The sequence below is a fragment of the Nycticebus coucang genome, chromosome 4 (assembly GCF_027406575.1).
Source record: "Nycticebus coucang isolate mNycCou1 chromosome 4, mNycCou1.pri, whole genome shotgun sequence".
NCBI classification, from domain to species: Eukaryota; Metazoa; Chordata; class Mammalia; order Primates; family Lorisidae; genus Nycticebus; species Nycticebus coucang.
In genome coordinates, this window is record NC_069783.1 from 133,999,303 (window position 1) to 134,016,545 (window position 17,243).

General features: G+C 48.2%; 1 protein-coding gene across 2 annotated transcripts in view; it reads left to right on the forward strand.

The window, feature by feature from the left end:
- The window catches only part of CABIN1 (calcineurin binding protein 1), a 172,701-nt gene that overhangs the window by 16,293 nt on the left and 139,165 nt on the right, over nucleotides 1–17,243 (forward strand). The window contains exons 2-10 of one of the 2 annotated variants that reach the window (XM_053587053.1): nucleotides 2,469–2,534; nucleotides 3,067–3,159; nucleotides 4,523–4,636; nucleotides 6,560–6,694; nucleotides 8,395–8,575; nucleotides 10,487–10,616; nucleotides 12,131–12,280; nucleotides 14,694–14,980; nucleotides 15,934–16,102. In XM_053587053.1, coding sequence (XP_053443028.1) covers nucleotides 2,532–2,534; nucleotides 3,067–3,159; nucleotides 4,523–4,636; nucleotides 6,560–6,694; nucleotides 8,395–8,575; nucleotides 10,487–10,616; nucleotides 12,131–12,280; nucleotides 14,694–14,980; nucleotides 15,934–16,102 — 1,262 coding nt within the window. In that variant the 5' untranslated portion in view covers nucleotides 2,469–2,531. The remainder of the gene's footprint in view (nucleotides 1–2,468; nucleotides 2,535–3,066; nucleotides 3,160–4,522; nucleotides 4,637–6,559; nucleotides 6,695–8,394; nucleotides 8,576–10,486; nucleotides 10,617–12,130; nucleotides 12,281–14,693; nucleotides 14,981–15,933; nucleotides 16,103–17,243) is intronic. The other variant, XM_053587054.1, reaches the window with a different exon arrangement.

Below are 17,243 nucleotides of genomic sequence, written 5' to 3' on the forward strand. Positions count from 1 at the left end.
GCCAGCACTCCGTCTGGGCTCCCGGCATCATTTTAAAAATAAGAGCTTCGGCTGGGCGCCTTGGCTCATGCCTGTAATCCTAGCACTCTGGGAGGCTGAGGTGGGTAGCTCACGAGTTTGAGACCTGCCTGAGCAAGAGTGAGACCCAGTCTCTGCTAAAAATGAAAAACTGAGGCAAAAGGATCACTAGAGTCCAAGAGTTTGAGGTTGCTGTGATCATTGATGCCATGGCACTCTACCAAGGGCAACAAAGTGAGACTCTGTCTCAAAAAAATAAAAATAAGAGCTTTATTGAGACACAATTTATATACCATATTGTTTACCTATTTAAAGTGTACAGATTCGGTGGTTTTTAAATATATTAACAGAGTTGTATAAACACCACCACAATTAGAACATTCTTATCACCCCCAGAAAGTGACCCTAAGCTCACTGGTGCTCCCCTCGCCTGCTAGTCTGCTTTCTGCCTCTGTAGATTTGTTGTCCTGGACATTTTATATACAGTAGAACCTGCGTATCTGACCGACTCCCTACACTGACCACCTCCTTACGTTGACCCTTCATAGACGGAGCACGGGCCACATGTATGTGTCAGTAGGCCTAGTTCCTTAGGCTGACCACCTCTGTGTGCTGACCAGTTCATTTCAGTACCTTGGGCGGTCGACTTACCCCAGTTCCACTGTGAGTGGAGTCAGACGGTCTGTGGCTGCTGGCTGCTGGCTTTTCCTTCCTGTCTGTCCCCCTCTCCTTTCTTTGCTTTCTTCCGCTTTCTTTCTTTCCTTCCCCTTCCCCTCTCCTCACTCCTCCCCGCACCTCTTTTTCTATTCTTTCCTTTTTCCTTCCTCCCTCCCTTCCTTCCTTTCTTCCTTTACTCCCTTTTTTTTCTGAGACAGAGTCTGCTCTGTTGCCCCAGGTAGAGTGCAGTGGCAAGCTCACAGCACCCTCAAACTCCAGGGCTCAGCTTCCTCCTGCCTCAGCTTCTTAAACAGCTGGGGCTACAGGTGCGTGACACCATGCCCAGCTAAGTTTTCTGCATTTATTTAATTAATTATTCATTTATTTTTTGAGACAGTCTCACTATGTCACCCTGGGTAGAGTGCTGTTGCGTCACAGCTCACAGCAACCTCAAATTCTTGGGCTTAAGTGATTCTCTTGCCTCAGCCTCCCAAGTAGCTGGGACTACAGACTCCTGCACCACACCTCGTAATTTTTTTGTTGCAGTTGTCGTTGTTTAGCAGGCCCGGGCTGGGTTCGAATCTGCCAGCCCTGGTGTATGTGGCCGGTGCCCTAACTACTGAGCTATGGGTGCCCAGCCAAGTTTTCTGCTTTTAGTAGCGACGAGAGCTTGTTCTGGCTCAGGCTGGTCTCGAACTCTTGAACTCAACCAATCCTCCTCCTTCGGCTTCCTATAGTGCTAGGATCACAGGCGTGAGCCAGCATGGCAGCCCCAGCTGCTTTCATTTAGCACAGTTTTTCACGGTTCCTCCATGTTTGGCGTGTATCAGAACTTTATTCCTTTTTATGACTGATAATACTCCCTGATGGACATCATTTTATTTATCCATTCATCAGTTCATGGACATGTGGCTTCTTTCTACCTTTTAGCTATTAGGAATAATGCCGTTATAAATAATAATGAGTAATACTACTTTTAGCTGTTGTAATGCTGATGCTTGTTCGTTATGGACGTGTTTTCGTTTCTCTTGGGCAGGTGGGTAGTAGTGGGATTTCTAGGTCCTATGCCGGCTTTGTTTAATATTTTGGGGGAACTGCAGGACTGTTTTCCACGGGTATCACACTATTTTATATTCTTAGCAACCATGTACGAGGTTCTGATTTCTCCACATTTTGCCAACCCTGTCATCTTTTGCAGCCTTCAAAGTGATCTGCCTACTTCTAATTATTTTTTCCCGTTATATTTCTAAAGCATAGGAGAAACATTCTGTTCCCCCTGGAGCCTGCCTGTGGTCGGTGGCTCAGGGCCTCAGACTGCCTCTCCGTCCTGCAGGCACATCCCCTCCAGGGCTTTCCCACCACACCTCGCTGTCTTCCTCTTTGTTTCAGCACCACCTTCCACTGCAGTATGTCCTGTTCCTCTTCCGCCTGCCTTAATCCCTTTGAGTGAATTATTCTATCTTTAGATAATGCCAGTGTTTCTTTTTATATCATTCAACTTTTGTAAAAATTGATTGTTCAGAGGCCTGTTACCTCTGCTGAGCAGTAAACCCTCAGGCAGGAATTATTCTCACTTTTTTATGTGCCTGGCACCTGGTACATTCCCTGGCAACAGCCTGTACTCCAGTGAGCGGCTGAGGGACTCCTGCATGACAGACCACGCTGCTGTCCCAAGGCATTCACCAGCCAGTGTGGCCTAGAGCCCGGGGGGGAGTGGCCCTGGGGTCCCCCGGCATTGGGACATTCTTGGTTCCTCACGGGCCCTGTCTCAGTCTGTCCTGTTTCCTCTGTAGATCTGTAGACTGGTGCAGCCTGTGATGGGAGTGCAGCTGTGACGGTGCTGAACCTCTTTGAACATGGTAAGGCGGACGCCTGCCTGTTGTGCTGGCATTCTTTGGTTTCTTCATGCCCAGGGGTGAGAGGCATTTCCCTGGGGGACTCTGAGGCTCCCGTCGTGGAACAGCCTCTGCCCAGGAAGACTGCTGGCACATTTGAGGGTGTGGAAGCTAAAGTGACTTGCAGGGCCTTGTAACAGTTGCTGGAAAGGCACAAAGTTAGCGTGTCTTGTTGGGAATCTGTTTTTCCAATACTTGGTTTCCACTGTGTTGAGCTGTTGCTGAAGGGTCCCCAGCCTCTGTTCCTTTTGGAGTGGACAGTACCCAGGGTGTGCATACCTTGGCATGGCCCTCCCCCAACATGTTCTAATTCTTTTTTTCCCCTTCAGTGATGCTTTATTGTTTATGCCTCACATTCAGAGGAGGCTGTAGCTTTTCCAGGTAGAACAGATTCTATGCTGTGGAATAGAATTGTATTCATCTGCAGGTGGTGGAAGAGATGAATGATATCGCAACTGAAAGTAACTTGTGTCTTCCTCTAAACCTCAATTTCTAGATTCGAATTGCAGCCTTAAATGCCAGCTCCACAGTTGAGGATGATCATGAAGGAAGCTTTAAAAGTCACAAAACTCAGACAAAGGAGGCTCAGGTATGTAATCCAAGGCTTTCCTCTGCAGGTAAACCTTGCTTCTTTAGTTTTTTTTCTTTTCTTTTTTTTTTTTTTTTTTTTGAGACAGAGTCTCACTTTGTCAGCCTTGGTAGAGTGCCATAGCGTCATAGCTCACAACAATCTCAGACTCTTGGGCTCAAGTGATTCTCTTGCCTCAGCCTCCCAAGTAGCTGGACTACAGGTGCCCGACACAACACCTGCTATTTTTAGAGATGCGGTCTTGCTCTAGCTCAGGCTGGTCTCGAACTCATGACCTCAGGCAATCTGGCCACCTCGGCCTCCCAAAGCGCTGGGATTACAGGCATGAACCACCGTGCCCCACCATAAACATTGCTTCGTATTTCTACAGATGGAGCCTCATTTTAAATGCAGTTATGTATCCCTTGATGGGATTTTAGTGGCAAATTCTGAAAGATGGCTAGCTCTCTATCTCATGTTAAAACTATTTCACACAATCTCTGTTAAAGCTCCACTGTCATCTGTAAAGATCTTGAAAAAATAATACTTCGTTTTATATCAGAAAAATAATACTTCGTTTTTTATCAGAAAAAAACTCAAATAGCCAAGACATTACTCAGAAATAAAAACAAAGCAGGAGGAATCATGCTACCAGACCTCAGACTATACCATAAATCGATAGTGATCAAAACTGCATGGTACTGGCACAAAAACAGAGAAGTCGATGTCTGTAACAGAATAGAGAACCAAGAGATGAACCCAGCTACTTACCGTTATTTGATCTTTGACAAGCCAATTAAAAACATTTAGTGGGGAAAAGATTCCCTATTTAACAAATGGTGCTGGGTGAACTGGCTGGCAACCTGTAGAAGACTGAAACTGGACCCACACCTTTCACCATTAACTAAGATAGACTCTCACTGGATTAAAGATTTCAACTTAAGACATGAAACTGTAAAAATACTAGAAGAGAGTGCAGGGAAAACCCTTGAAGAAACCGGTCTGGGTGAGTATTTCATGAGGAGGACCCCCTGGGCAATTGAAGCAGCTTCAAAAATACATTACTGGGACCTGGTCAAACTAAAAAGCTTCTGCACAGCCAAGAACATAGTAAGCAAAGCAAGCAGACAGCCCTCAGAATGGGAGAAGATATTTGCAGGTTATGTGGTGCTTGCATTGCTCACGTCTCCTTGGAGGACTCATGAGGGGTTTTTTGCCCAGTGATGAGCTCCTAAGAAGTTGGAGTATTAGGAATTTTTCCACTATTGAAGATATAGCCGACAGTTAACATGGCCATGATTACAGCCCCCATTATACACATTGTTGGCTTAAAAAATACAAACCTTTAACAAACCATGAAAACATCTCTTGTCTTTGTTTGTAGGAAGCAGAGGCTTTTGCCTTGTACCACAAGGCCCTGGATCTGCAGAAACATGACCGGTTTGAAGAATCCGCCAAAGCCTACCATGAGCTCCTAGAAGCACGCCTGCTGCGGGAGGTGCGATACCAGCAGGCTGGGCAGTGTGTTGTGGGGGTCAGCACATGGGCTCTGGGACCAGGTGCCCTGGGCTGGTATTACCTCTGCTGTCCTTTTCCTTGGCTGAGCAACCTCAGACACATTATTTCACTTCCCTGCCTGCTTTCCCCTTATAGAGTGTCTGCTACACTGAGTTGTGAGGGTTGAGTAAATTTAAGTGCTCAGGAAGCACCAACTATCATTATTAATCCTCACAACCACTCTGCTAGGTAGGTGAAGGTATTGTTCCTATTTTACAGATGAGGAAACTGGGGCTTAGTGAGGTGTTGATGGCTCAGAGCCACACACAGAGTGAAGCATTGGAACCAGCATTGGAACCCATAGTGTTCTGATGCCTAATGATTCTGTTGGCAGCACACGTTGGTGAATGCCATTTTGAGTGACAGACCAGGAGCTTGAGGAGTCTATGTAAGCATGTTATAGGCTTTTGAGCACTGTCAGGGAGAAGGGATAGGGACACCGGGGCAGGCAGGGCAGTCCCTGGTCCCCATTTTGGGACCCGGCTAGAACGGTGGGTAAATTCAGCATTGACTTGGCTGGGTCACGGGGATGTCACCTGGAGGTCTGGAAATTACTCAAACTGAAACTGATTTAGAAAGACACCTGTTTCATTAGGAGGAAAGGCTTTTGTATTCAAGTGCCCAAACAGGTGTGGTGTGTATTGAGGAAGCAGACAAGACCCCACGGGCGTTTTCTGGACCACACACTCCTTCAGTTGAGTAATCTCTTACCTGGCTAGGAAGGCAGACACTTCTGTCTCAAGCCCCACCCCAGATGATTTCTGCCACTGATCAGACAGACTGCTAACTGAGTTCTAATTGTCAGCAGAAAGTGTCTGTTCCTTCTCTCACTCAAAGTATTTACTCATATTCCTAATTGTATGACTTGTCAAGATTCTTTGGTTATGGGTTATAGTGACTTAGAATTAGGGGCATGAGAATTGTGACCTGCCCCTCCCTCATTAGTAGGAACTGAATGAGGGCACAGAGAGGGAAAAATGATTTATTCTGTGCATATGTATTTATTGCACTTCCGTCTCCGGGTGCAGGCATATTTGAGGAGTGGGTAGACTGGGCCTCAGAGACGTGAGCAGCTGGGCAGGCCGTGTAATTACAGAGCCTGCGCCAGGAGGAAGCTTGTGACCAAGGCTTGTGTATCTTTCTGTGTGCTACATGTTGCTTTCAGCCTCAAAAGATTGTTTTAACACTTCCTCTTTATGCGTGTAAAAGGAAAATATGCTCATTATAAACAATTGCAAAGTATAGAAAATATGTAGAAAACTTTCTTTTTACACTCTTATGGCATTGGTATACTTATTAACTTTTGATATCAGGGTAGGAATTACTGTCCTTAATATTACGGAGGTCAGACAGTTAACATTTAGTTAAAGTAACTTGTCTGTGATTATGTGATGAGTTACTGAATTAGGACCTCAGCCTCCTGAGTCCTAATCTGGAAGTGCCTGGGGTAAACCTCCAGACCCTGCCTGCTGCCCCAGGCAGCCTGTTCACACCTTGTGCTCTGTCTTCAGAGTTAGAGCCTCCGTGTGGCTGGCCCAGCAGTGCTGTAAATGTCATTCAGTGTTCAGGTTGGAACCCTCAGGCATGGCAGCCGTGGAAGAGAGAGTTCCTCCATCTCCATTGATGGCCAGATTGCCTCCAAACTACCTCATGGTGGTCTGTCTGGCTTTCTTCTCTCTGATTGAAGCTGGAGGGTACTTCTAAGAACATCTGGTATGATGTCTTCATTGTCCAGTGGAGGGACAGCACCGGGCTGGCTCAAGGGCCCTAGACAGAGGCCAACCCAGAAGCCAGATACCCTGCTCACTGCAGAGGCTTCTGGGCCTCCATGTCACTTCTGCGCCTCTGTTTGTTTTATTCATAGGCTGTCTCATCTGGTGACGAGAAAGAGGGGTTGAAACACCCTGGGCTAATACTGAAATATTCTACATATAAGAATCTGGCCCAGTTGGCAGCCCAGCGGGAGGATCTGGAGACAGCCATGGAATTCTACTTGGAGGTGCGGTTTGGGCAGTGCTCAGCTCCCTTGGTGTTTTGAAAGGTCCTGGTGGAGGGGATGAGGTTGGGGTCTTTTTGGCCCAAATAAAGGTTTGTAGTGGTATATACCAACCTGTACTGCCCAAGGGCCTAGTCTGTGGGTCATGACATTGAGTACAGACAAGCCTGGAGAGCAGGGGCAAGGGGCAAGCTTGGATGCAGAGACCTGTGTGCGAATTCTTCCTCTGCCCTCAGTGCATGTAGGTAAGTTTTTAACCTCTTAATGCTCCTGGGTTTATACCATTAGAGTGGAAATAATAAAAAAGAGGATAGTTATGAGAATTCAATGAGACAATATGCATAAAAGTATGAAGAACAGAGCCTGAAACCTAACACCCAGTAACACTAAGTCCTAATGGTATTGCTGTTATGTCTGTGCTGTCAGCACTGTCTCCGTCCACCTCACGTGCCAGACATGGTGTTAGTTGCTTCCTGCGCACACTCAAGTCCTCTTGCCATCCTGCAAAGCAGCTGTCTTTATCCCGCTTCAGTGATGAGGAAGGAGAGGCTTAGATCGCTCTGCTCATCAGTGTTAGATTAGAAATATGAATTAAGGTCGGAGCACAGTCTTTCTTGACTCCTACAAGGCTCCTATATTTTCTTATTCTTTTTTTTTTTTTGAGACAGTCTTATTCTGTCACCTGGGCTGGAGTGCCATGGCCTCAGCCTGGGTCACAGCAGCCTCAAACTCCTGGACTTGATTCTCCTTCCTCAGCCTCCTGAGTAGCTGGGATTACAGATGCCGGCCACAAAGCCTGGCTCATTTTCCTATTTTTGGTAAAGATGGGGCCTTGCCTTTTCAGGCTGATCTCAAACTCCTTAGCTCAAGCAGTTCTCCCAGTTCGGCCTCCCAGAGTTCTGGGATTACAAGGTGAGCCATGTGTATTTTCTTTTTGTTCTAGTCCTTTTACTTATTAAATATGTAAGGAAAATCATTTTTTCTTTTTAAGAGTTAGGATCTTACCTTGTTGCTCAGGTTGATATGCAGTGGCCTGATGATAGCTCACTGTCACCTTGAGCTCTTGGGCTCAGGGGATCCTGCTTGCCTCGAGGGCTAAAGGCATGTGTCACCATGCCCAGCTGATATATTTTTTTATGTTTTATATTGAGCTGTTTATAAAAAATACTTTAACAAACTTATCTTCTACTTCTTAAGGGGGCAGTCACCCGATAAATAAATCAGATTTTGAATGAAGAAAACTGGCAATGCCAGGAATTCACCTGCCCCTGTAACTCATGTCCAGAATGGAGAGGAGGTGAAAGGGGTGCCCAGCTGATTTTTAAATTTTCACTTTTTTGTGGAGACCAAGTCTTGCTATATTGCTCAGGCTGGGCTCCAACTCCTGTCCTCAAGTGATCCTCTTGCCTTGACCTCCCAAATTGTTGGGATTACAGGAGTGAGCCACCATGCCTGGCTTTAAGTTGACAAAATATATCAAGAAAAGGTTCTGAGTTAAAAATTGGTCCATGTAACTTTTTATATGGCATTCCTCTTGGTTTGGGAAATATCTGACTCCAGGAAAGATGAACTGACCTTGCTAGTCAGTTATAAGATAGTCATGTTAGAGTGGCTGGGACAGTGCTGTGACCCCTGTCCCCAGGGTGCCTGCCTATTGAGAGATCTAACTGAGAGCATGCCCCCTCTGCTTGTGCTGCTCCCAGGCAGTGATGCTGGACTCCACAGATGTCAACCTCTGGTATAAAATTGGACATGTGGCCTTGAGGCTCGTCCGGGTCCCCCTGGCTCGACATGCTTTTGAGGAAGGGCTGAGGTGCAATCCTGACCACTGGCCCTGCTTGGACAACCTCATCACTGTCCTGTACACCCTCAGCGATTACACAAGTGAGTCGGGCTTTGATGCTTTTTCTCATGTGCCTGTAATTTTGGGGACAGGAGGGAAGGGAACTTGGATAAGCTGGAAGCGAAGGTTAACGTTGAAGGACTTGGTGACACTTTCAGGAAGAATGAACATTGTTTACATCCTTGCTTTACTCTGCTTGTCTTTTTTGATTTGTCAGATGCTTTGTAGTAATAAGTGACATGTTTTCTGAATGCTTTACCCTTTGGCTATCTCATTTCATTGCTTCACTATCCCGTCTAGTGTGTTTTAATCTGTTTGAGCTATCATAAAAATACTATAGACTAGTTATGTTAAACAACAAAAATTTACTTCTGCCCATTGTGGAGGCCAGAGAGTCTCAGATCAAGCAATATAATAATGGGGAAAACATGGGCTAGACATTTTCCACTCCAAAATGGAGAAACAGTTAAGAAGGAAGAGTTGTTGAGGTCTTAAGGTTCAGGAGTAATTCACTTTGGTCTGATGCTCTGCCCTTGGGACCCCCTGGGGTGGCAGCTTCACTCCCCAGTTAGGGGAGGCTCACCTCACCTTTTGGTTTGACAGGGGTGGAGACCTTCTGGCCTATGCATGGAAGAGAGGCGGCCTCACTCTGAAGGAACTAGTCCTGGCCCTTGCCACCCTGATGATCCTTGAATCATCTTCAGCATCCTTCCCATTTCTTGAATGATAGAATGTATTCCCAGCCTTCCTTCATTCCCTAATGTTTTTTCTGTTCCCTTTAGTCCCAGATGTTGTGTTTTTGCTGGTATAATCCTACCTCTGTTTCTGGCTTCTGCTGATGTGGCTGATTAACCTTGTGGTTTACACCCACACTAATCTTATTGCCAAATGGTTGGGCAGCCATAACCTTAGCATTCTCTCAGAAGAAGCATTCTCAATTTTTAAAATACAGATGGCTGGAGAATCTTCTAAATCTTTAAGTTTGGGTTTCTTTTTGTTTGAAAATTTCTTCTTCAATTCATTTCTCTCTTCTAGCATTTTACTGTGAGCAGTCAGAAGAACAAGACCGTGCTTTCAGCACCTTTCTTAGAAATCTTCTCAGCTAAATGTCTAATTTCATTTCTTGCAAGTTTTACCTTCCATAGAACACTAACACAGTTCAGCCGAGCGCTTTGCCACTTTATAGTGTGGGTTACTTTTTTCCTCTGTTGTCCAATGACATGTTCCCTATTTTCGTTTGAGAACTCAGCAGAATTGCCCCTAATGCTCCTATTTCTGCCATTATTCTGTGCATGATTATTTATTCTTTAGCAAGATAGAAGCTTTCTGTACAGCTCTTTTCTTTCTAGGCCCTCATCACAATCACCCTTAACCATCAATCCCTTCATGCCAATACTGGCTTTTTCTAGCATCCCCAAACTCTCCAAGCCTATACATTACGCAGTTCTAAAGCTCTTTCCTCATTCTTAGGCATTTGCTACGCTAGCAACACACTCTTGGTACCAGTTTCTGTCTCCTTAGTTCAAGCTGCTGTAACAAAGTACAGTGCATTGGGTGGCTTAAGCCAATGCACTACACTTTATTCCCCGTCTGGGGACTGGGAAGGCTTTATTCTTTCCTTTTTAAAAGACAAATAGGAACAGGGCAGAGTATGTGGAGTATATTCTCACCCTTGTCACCCCTGTGCTTGTTTTCCACAACCACTTTTAAGTCCTTTTGATTGAGACAAAACATACAGAGTAAAGTGCACCAATCTGAGGCTGGTCAGTTTGAATCTGTGACAGCACGTGAAGATGGAGCGTGCGTGCCGTGCCCCAGGAGGCAGGCTGCGTGGCCCTCGCATTCATTACCACCCCTGATTCCAGAGGGAAACATTTTTCTGATGTTAAAATGCAAGGCCAGAGTTTCTGAGTGCAGTCTCTGAAGTCACAAAGTATTTCTTTCCCTGCCAGCATGTCTGTACTTCATCTGCAAAGCTTTGGAGAAGGATTGTCGGTACAGCAAAGGCCTGGTCCTCAAGGAGAAGATCTTTGGGGAGCAGCCTTGTCTCCGTAACGACTCTCTCCGGATGTTCCTCCGATGGTAAGACCTGCTTCTTCCCGGGCTGTGTCTGCATTTCCTCTCTGTGTGGCGGGTGGAGACCAGGAGAGAACCTCTTTCCCTTCTCAGGTCCTGACCTCTGGTGGATAGAGCCCTGCTCTGGGGCTTCATGATCTGCTGCCGCCCCTCAGCTAGTGGACTGTCCTTGGTCTGCCTTGTGTCTAATCTTGGCGAGGCCTTCTCAGGCTGCCTGCTGCCCTCGTTCCTGAACCTCTGTCCTGCCACCTCTCCTCTGAATGCTTGGGGCAGCTTGTTGCCCAGCTTCCTCCTTCCTTGTCGCCCAAGTTCAGTGTGTTAAACATGCCTCTGATCGTGCACTGCCACGCCTTGCCTCAAGGACCAAAGCCTGGTCAGTTGCATTGCCCAAGAAGTCTTTAGCAGCTTGACCTCCTAGGCTCCTTTTGTTAACACTTCCCTGAGTCCCTGGCAGATTCCAGGCCTGGCCCCGCTGTGTGCTGTCCTGTCTTCTCACTGTCCTGCTGCGCCCTAACCTGCTGTCTTCTCACCTCTCCACCTGTTCCGCCATTGCTCCTCCTCATGTTCCAACTCCCAGACTAGCTGGCTCCCGCCACCCCTAGCCCAGCCAATTCCTCTTGTGCTGTGGTATTCCTTGGCCCCTGGCACTCACCTTCCAGGAGTTAGTGGTTACTCATTTCAGTGTCTTTCTCCCATGAGCTTGTGCCCCTCCTGAGAAAACTGCCTTTTTCAGGAGATAGTTGCTGAGGGAACATCTGTCCTGATACCAGGCAGAGCTGTGTCTGTGGGAGGGCCCCTGAGTCCTCAGCCTCCACCCTACTGTGCTGTGGGGTCACCATGGACTCCTATAAGCTTCACTTGTCTGATGACTTCTTGTTTGGGGAGTAAAGGAGAGTTAAATTCTTCTAAAATTTTCTAATAATGGAGCCACCATAGTGGCTCACACCTGTAATCCCAGCACTCTGGGAGGCCGAGGTGGGTGGATTGTCTGAGCTCACAGGTTTGAGAGCAGCCTAAGCCAGAGCGAGACCTCATTTCTAAAAAGTAGCCAGCATTGTGGCGGGCACCTATAATCCCAGCTACTTGGGAGGCTGAGGCAAGAGAATCGCTTAAGCCCAAGAGTTTGAGGTTGCTGTGAGCTGTGACGCCATGGCACTGTACCGATGGTGACAAAGTGAGACTCTGTCTCCAAAATAATAAAATAAAATAAAATTTTCTAATAACAATTGAAGGAACAATTTTCTTTTTCTGTGGCTTTTCAGATTTACTGTGATGCCGTTGATATACAGGAAAACTCTTTCTCTGCCCAGTTTGAATCGTCAAAGGAACAAAGAGTATTAGTCATTTCTAGTGTGTGTGGGCATTAAGAATGCTAATTGGGGCCCTTTCCAGGCCAGGCTCAAGTGGTTATATTATTTGTGGGAGGAATCAATACACATTAGAGGGTATTAACTTAAATGTGTCTTTGTCTTGCTCTTGTTTGTAACACTGTAATCTCTCCCTTTCTCACGGGCTGTCAGTGACATGTCCATCCATGATGTGTCAGTGAGTGCAGCTGAGGCGCAGGCCATCGTAGATGAGGCTCTGGAGCTGCGAAAAAAGAGGCAAGCGCTGATTGTTCGGGAGAAAGACCCGGACCTGAAGCTGGTGCAGCCCATTCCCTTCTTCACGTAGGTCATCTGGTGTCTGTGGGAATGCTGGGTCAGCTAGTGGCCCTGATGTGGGACCCTCCCCTATGTAGGAGGGAGGGCCCCCAAGGCCTGCCCCCAGGCTGGTAGTGTGAGCTGCAGGGTGGCCAGCCGGCTGGAGGAGTGTGCACTTGCGGATAACCTAAGAAGCAGGTCCTCTCACTTTCAAGGAAGTCCCTTTTTGCTATTGCCATTCTTGACCCCAGCCACCTGCTACATTCCTGTAAGGCCCCTCTCAGCCTGCCATCTCTACAGGGTAGAAGAAAATTAACATTTTCCAAGTGCTTGCCAGGAGAAAAGTGGGGCTCAGAGCAACAAAATGGGGAACCTAGAGTCAGTCCTGCTCTGGCCTTTCCTGGCTGTGGAGTCCATGATTTCCCTAGGGATCATGTAGGGAGCCCTGCAGGATGGCCCTGAGCGCAGCCCTTCAAGCCCGGTGACGTGCGAGACGCCCTCCCCCTTAAGGAAGGACAAACTGGTGTTGGTGGTCCACTGGAGGTGGGGAAGCCACTCAGGAGGGGCTGCTCTGATCTGTGTTGCTGTGACACATAGTGAGCTGTGGCACATGGAGTTTCCTAGGAATATCGTCACACTTGAGCACCGACACGGCCATGAAGATAGCACTGTTCTGGGGCTCCTGTCAGGTACCCCTCCCCTTATTTTGTCAGCTGAGGTAGGGTCCCTGTCCTTTCTCATATGCACTCCTCAACTCCAGGGCATTGGGGTTTTAGAAGGGCCCTGGGGCTCGGCTAGGGCGCCGGCTACATACACTGGGGCTGGCAGGTTCAAACCCAGCCAGAGCCTGGCAAACAACAATGACAACTGCAACCAAAAAATAGCTGGGCGTTGTGGTGGGCACCTGTAGTCCCAGCTACTTGGGAGGCTGGGGCAAGAGAATCACTTAAGCCCAAGAGTTGGAGGTTGCTATAAGCTGTGACACCATGGCACTCTACCCAGAGTAACAGCTTGAGACTCAGTCTCAAAAAAAAAAAGGGCCTTGGGGTGCCTCCCTGTTATATCAAAGGAGGAAAGAGCCTGAGGACACTGGAAGGAATGTAATGATGTGACTGGGGCAGGGCTGTGTGCTGCCTTCATGGCCACCTGTGGTATGGGGGAGGACCCAGTGGATGCAGAACAGGTTATGCTCAGTGGTTCTATCTAGGATTGGGTTATTAGAGGAAGAGTGTAGAGTCCCTCTCTGGGAGCAGAGGACCTGGGACTTTTAAATAAACCACTGTTTATTCTACAGGTCAGCCAAACTTTTCTTTTTTTTCTTTTTCTTTCTTTTTTTTAAGACAGAGTCTCACTCTGTCACCCTGGGTTGAGTGCTATGGCGTCACAGCTCACAGCAACCTCAAACTCTTGAGCTCAAGCAGTCGTCTTGCCTCAGCCTCCCAAGTAGCTGGGACTACAGGTTCCCACCACAACACCTGGGTAGTTTTTCTGTTTTTAGTAGAGACAGGGTCTTGCTCTTGCTCAGGCTGGTCTTGAACTCCTGAGCTCAACAGACTTTCACCTTGGGGACAGCCCACAGAACGTAGTGTAACAGAACCACAGACAGCACACAGTGTGATACCCCAGACCATAAGCGCAGCAAACACACAGTGGTCTCATTTTGCCATTCAGCGGAGTCCTGCCCATTTGATGATGCTGTTCCTGGCAGGTCCTGCCTCAGGACCTTGTCCTTCTAGACCATGTCCCAAAAAACCCACCTCAGATTAGTGGCAGCAGAGAAATGCCATAAAGGGGTTTTAGAGATTTGGCTTTGTAAGGAGGAGTTTTTTCTTTGTTTTTTTTTTGTTTGTTTTTATTGTGAGACAGAGTCTCACTATGTTGCCCTTGGGAGAGTGCTGTGGCATCACAGCTCACAGCAACCTCAAACTCTTGAACTCAAGTGATTCTCTTGCCTCGGCCTCCCAAGTAGCTGGGACTGTAGGCGCCCACCACAACACCCGACTATTTTTTTTTTTGTTCTTGTTGTTGCAGTTGTTATTGTTGTTTTTAGCAGGCCTGGGCAGGGTTTGAACCCGCCAGCCTTGGTGTATGTGGCCAGTACCCTGCCACTGAGCTTTGGGCGCTGCCCAAGAGGAGGAGTTTTTCAGTGGTTTTCATACTGCCTAGGAGAGTCTGAAAGTACCTTGGGTTGAGATGCTTCAGATGTTTCAGGGACTTCTGTCCTTCTCCAGTTCTAGCTGTTCTGCCTTAATTCCAGTTGTGTTAGATTCAAGATTTACCATTTACCACCACAACAAAACCTTGACTGACCTCCCTCCACCCCCATGGAGATGACTGCTCCAGGAGCAGCTCTCTGTCTCTCCAAAAGCCAGTTACCCCTTTGCTCAGTCAGAGCACCAAGATGGGGTGCTGATCGGGCATGGTGGGCCTCTCCCCACAGCTGGAAGTGCCTTGGAGAGAGTTTGCTGGCCATGTACAACCACCTCACCACCTGTGAGCCCCCGCGGCCCAGCCTTGGCAAGAGGATTGACCTGTCTGACTACCAGGACCCCAGCCAGCCTCTTGTGCCCTCCACGGTGGTGACGCCCGTCACTGTGATCCAGCCAAGCACTGTCAGCACCAACCCGGCTGTGGCCGTGGCCGAGCCAGTGCTCTCCTATACCTCTGTGGCTACAGCCAGCTTTCCACTTCACAGCCCCGGGCTGTTGGAGACAGGTGCGCCTGTGGGTGAGCAGGCCCCCGGAGTTGGCTCTGGTTAGACTGTTTGCTGAGCCCATCAGGAATGAGCATGTTGGGGCAGCTGGTCACTCCAGAGAGAAGGGTCATGTTGGTCTTCATGGGCCAAGTGAAAGTGGGAGCCTTCTGTACCTTAGGGGAGCCTCTCAGCCTGCTCACAGGCCATGGCTTCAGAATTGAAGCCCCTGCAGGGAGGGGAGGGACTCTGAGATTCTACTCCCTGCTCACTGAGAGTCCCCTGGGGTCCTTTAACTCCTGGCTTCAAAGTCCCTATGTGCAGATTGCTCTTACCACTTGTGATACGGAAGCTGGCAGGCTCTGTGCATTCTAAATTCTTTGACCTTAGAAAACAAGATCCATAAAGTTATTACTGTATGTGCTAGTTTATTTTTATAATGTTTTATTGATTTTTCTTAACATTTGAGTCATAAAATGTTTTGACAAAAACTCAAGTCCTTTCTTGACTTCTGTGTCACTAAAAAATAGAGTATCTAGTAGCTAAACAAGTTTCCGAATGAACATGTACATTGTTGTTTCTAACTTTTTAAATTGTTACAAGTTTTCTTGCTCTTGTCAGACCATTGGGTGCTGAGAGGGTCCTGAGTGGAGTTAGTGCCACTCACTCTGTCCCTCCCAGCTTTACCAACTGAAGCCCAGAAGCTCAGCTGACAAGTGTGGGCTGTGAGGGTTGGAACGTTCTGGGACCCTGCATCTTTGTAGCCTGGGAAAATAGTCTTGAACCTTAGTTTGTGGGTCCTGTGAATTCAAGAAAGATGTGAGAGTTATTGGATTTTAAAATTAATTTTATTCAGGACTTTTTGTTGAAGAGTGTTGAAAGTTTTCTTGAATGTCGAAGAGTTTAATGCTGGGGTGCTGATGAGTTGGTGTGGTGAATTTTTTCACCCCATCACCATATAAGATTTTAATTTGTACTCTTTGTGAAGGTGATGTTTCTGGAGGAGATAAATCCAAGAAAGGGGTAAAGCGGAAGAAGATTTCAGAAGAGAGCGGAGAGACAGCAAAGCGACGGTCTGCCCGCGTCCGAAATACGAAGTGCAAAAAAGAAGAGAAAGTAGACTTCCAGGAGCTTCTGGTGAAGTTCCTGCCGTCCAGGTGCTGTGCATGCTCATTCTGATTGGCAGAAACACACCCACAAACACCACCCACCAAGGGACTCTCATTTCATCACCATCCTCTCCCTGGCACCCCCCTGTGTTCATGATGTCTGTGCAAACGTTTGAAGCACAGACCTCACTAGGTTGGGATCTGGGATTTTTCTTGCCTCTTCCTGCCTCAGAACTTCCTGAAGATGGGATCTATGGTTTGTTCATCTTTTGGGGGACCAGGTGTTTCAATACCATTAGAAGGTGAATGGATCAGGGAGCTGGAGGTGACCTGCTCACTCCCAACACACTAGTGGATGTGCTTGTTATGGGGAAGGGTGGGGCTGCTGCCCCTTGGGGCAGAAGGGAGCTTTTCTTCTGCTTTCAGGGAGCGTTTGCCTCCTCACTTGCTTCAGGCTCAACCAGGGTTCCCTTGTATTCTGCGGTGGTGGGGAGGAGCTGATGGAGCTCTCTGAGGTGGTGGGAGGGGGCCGATGGAGCTCTCTGAGGTGGCAGGGAGGGGCTGATGGAGCTCTCTGAGGTGCTGGGGAGGGGCTGATGGAGCTCTCTGAGGTGGTGGGGAGGGGGATGATGGAGCTCTCTGAGGTGCTGGGGAGGGGCTGATGGAGCTCTCTGAGGTGCTGGGGAGGGGCTGATGGAGCTCTCTGAGGTGCTGGGGAGGAGCTGATGGAGCTCTCTGAGGTGGTGGGAGGGGCTGATGGAGCTCTCTGAGGTGGTGGGAGGGGCTGATGGAGCTCTCTGAGGTGCTGGGGAGGGGCTGATGGAGCTCTCTGAGGTGGTGGGGAGGGGGATGATGGAGCTCTCTGAGGTGCTGGGGAGGGGCTGATGGAGCTCTCTGAGGTGCTGGGGAGGGGCTGATGGAGCTCTCTGAGGTGCTGGGGAGGAGCTGATGGAGCTCTCTGAGGTGGTGGGAGGGGCTGATGGAGCTCTCTGAGGTGGCGGGGAGGGGCTGATGGAGCTCTCTGAGGTGGTGGGAGGAGCTGATGGAGCTCTCTGAGGTGGTGGGGAGGGGGATGATGGAGCTCTCTGAGGTGGCGGGGAGGGGCTGATGGAGCTCTCTGAGGTGCTGGGGAGGAGCTGATGGAGCTCTCTGGGGTGGTGGGAGGAGCTGATGGAGCTCTCTGAGGTGG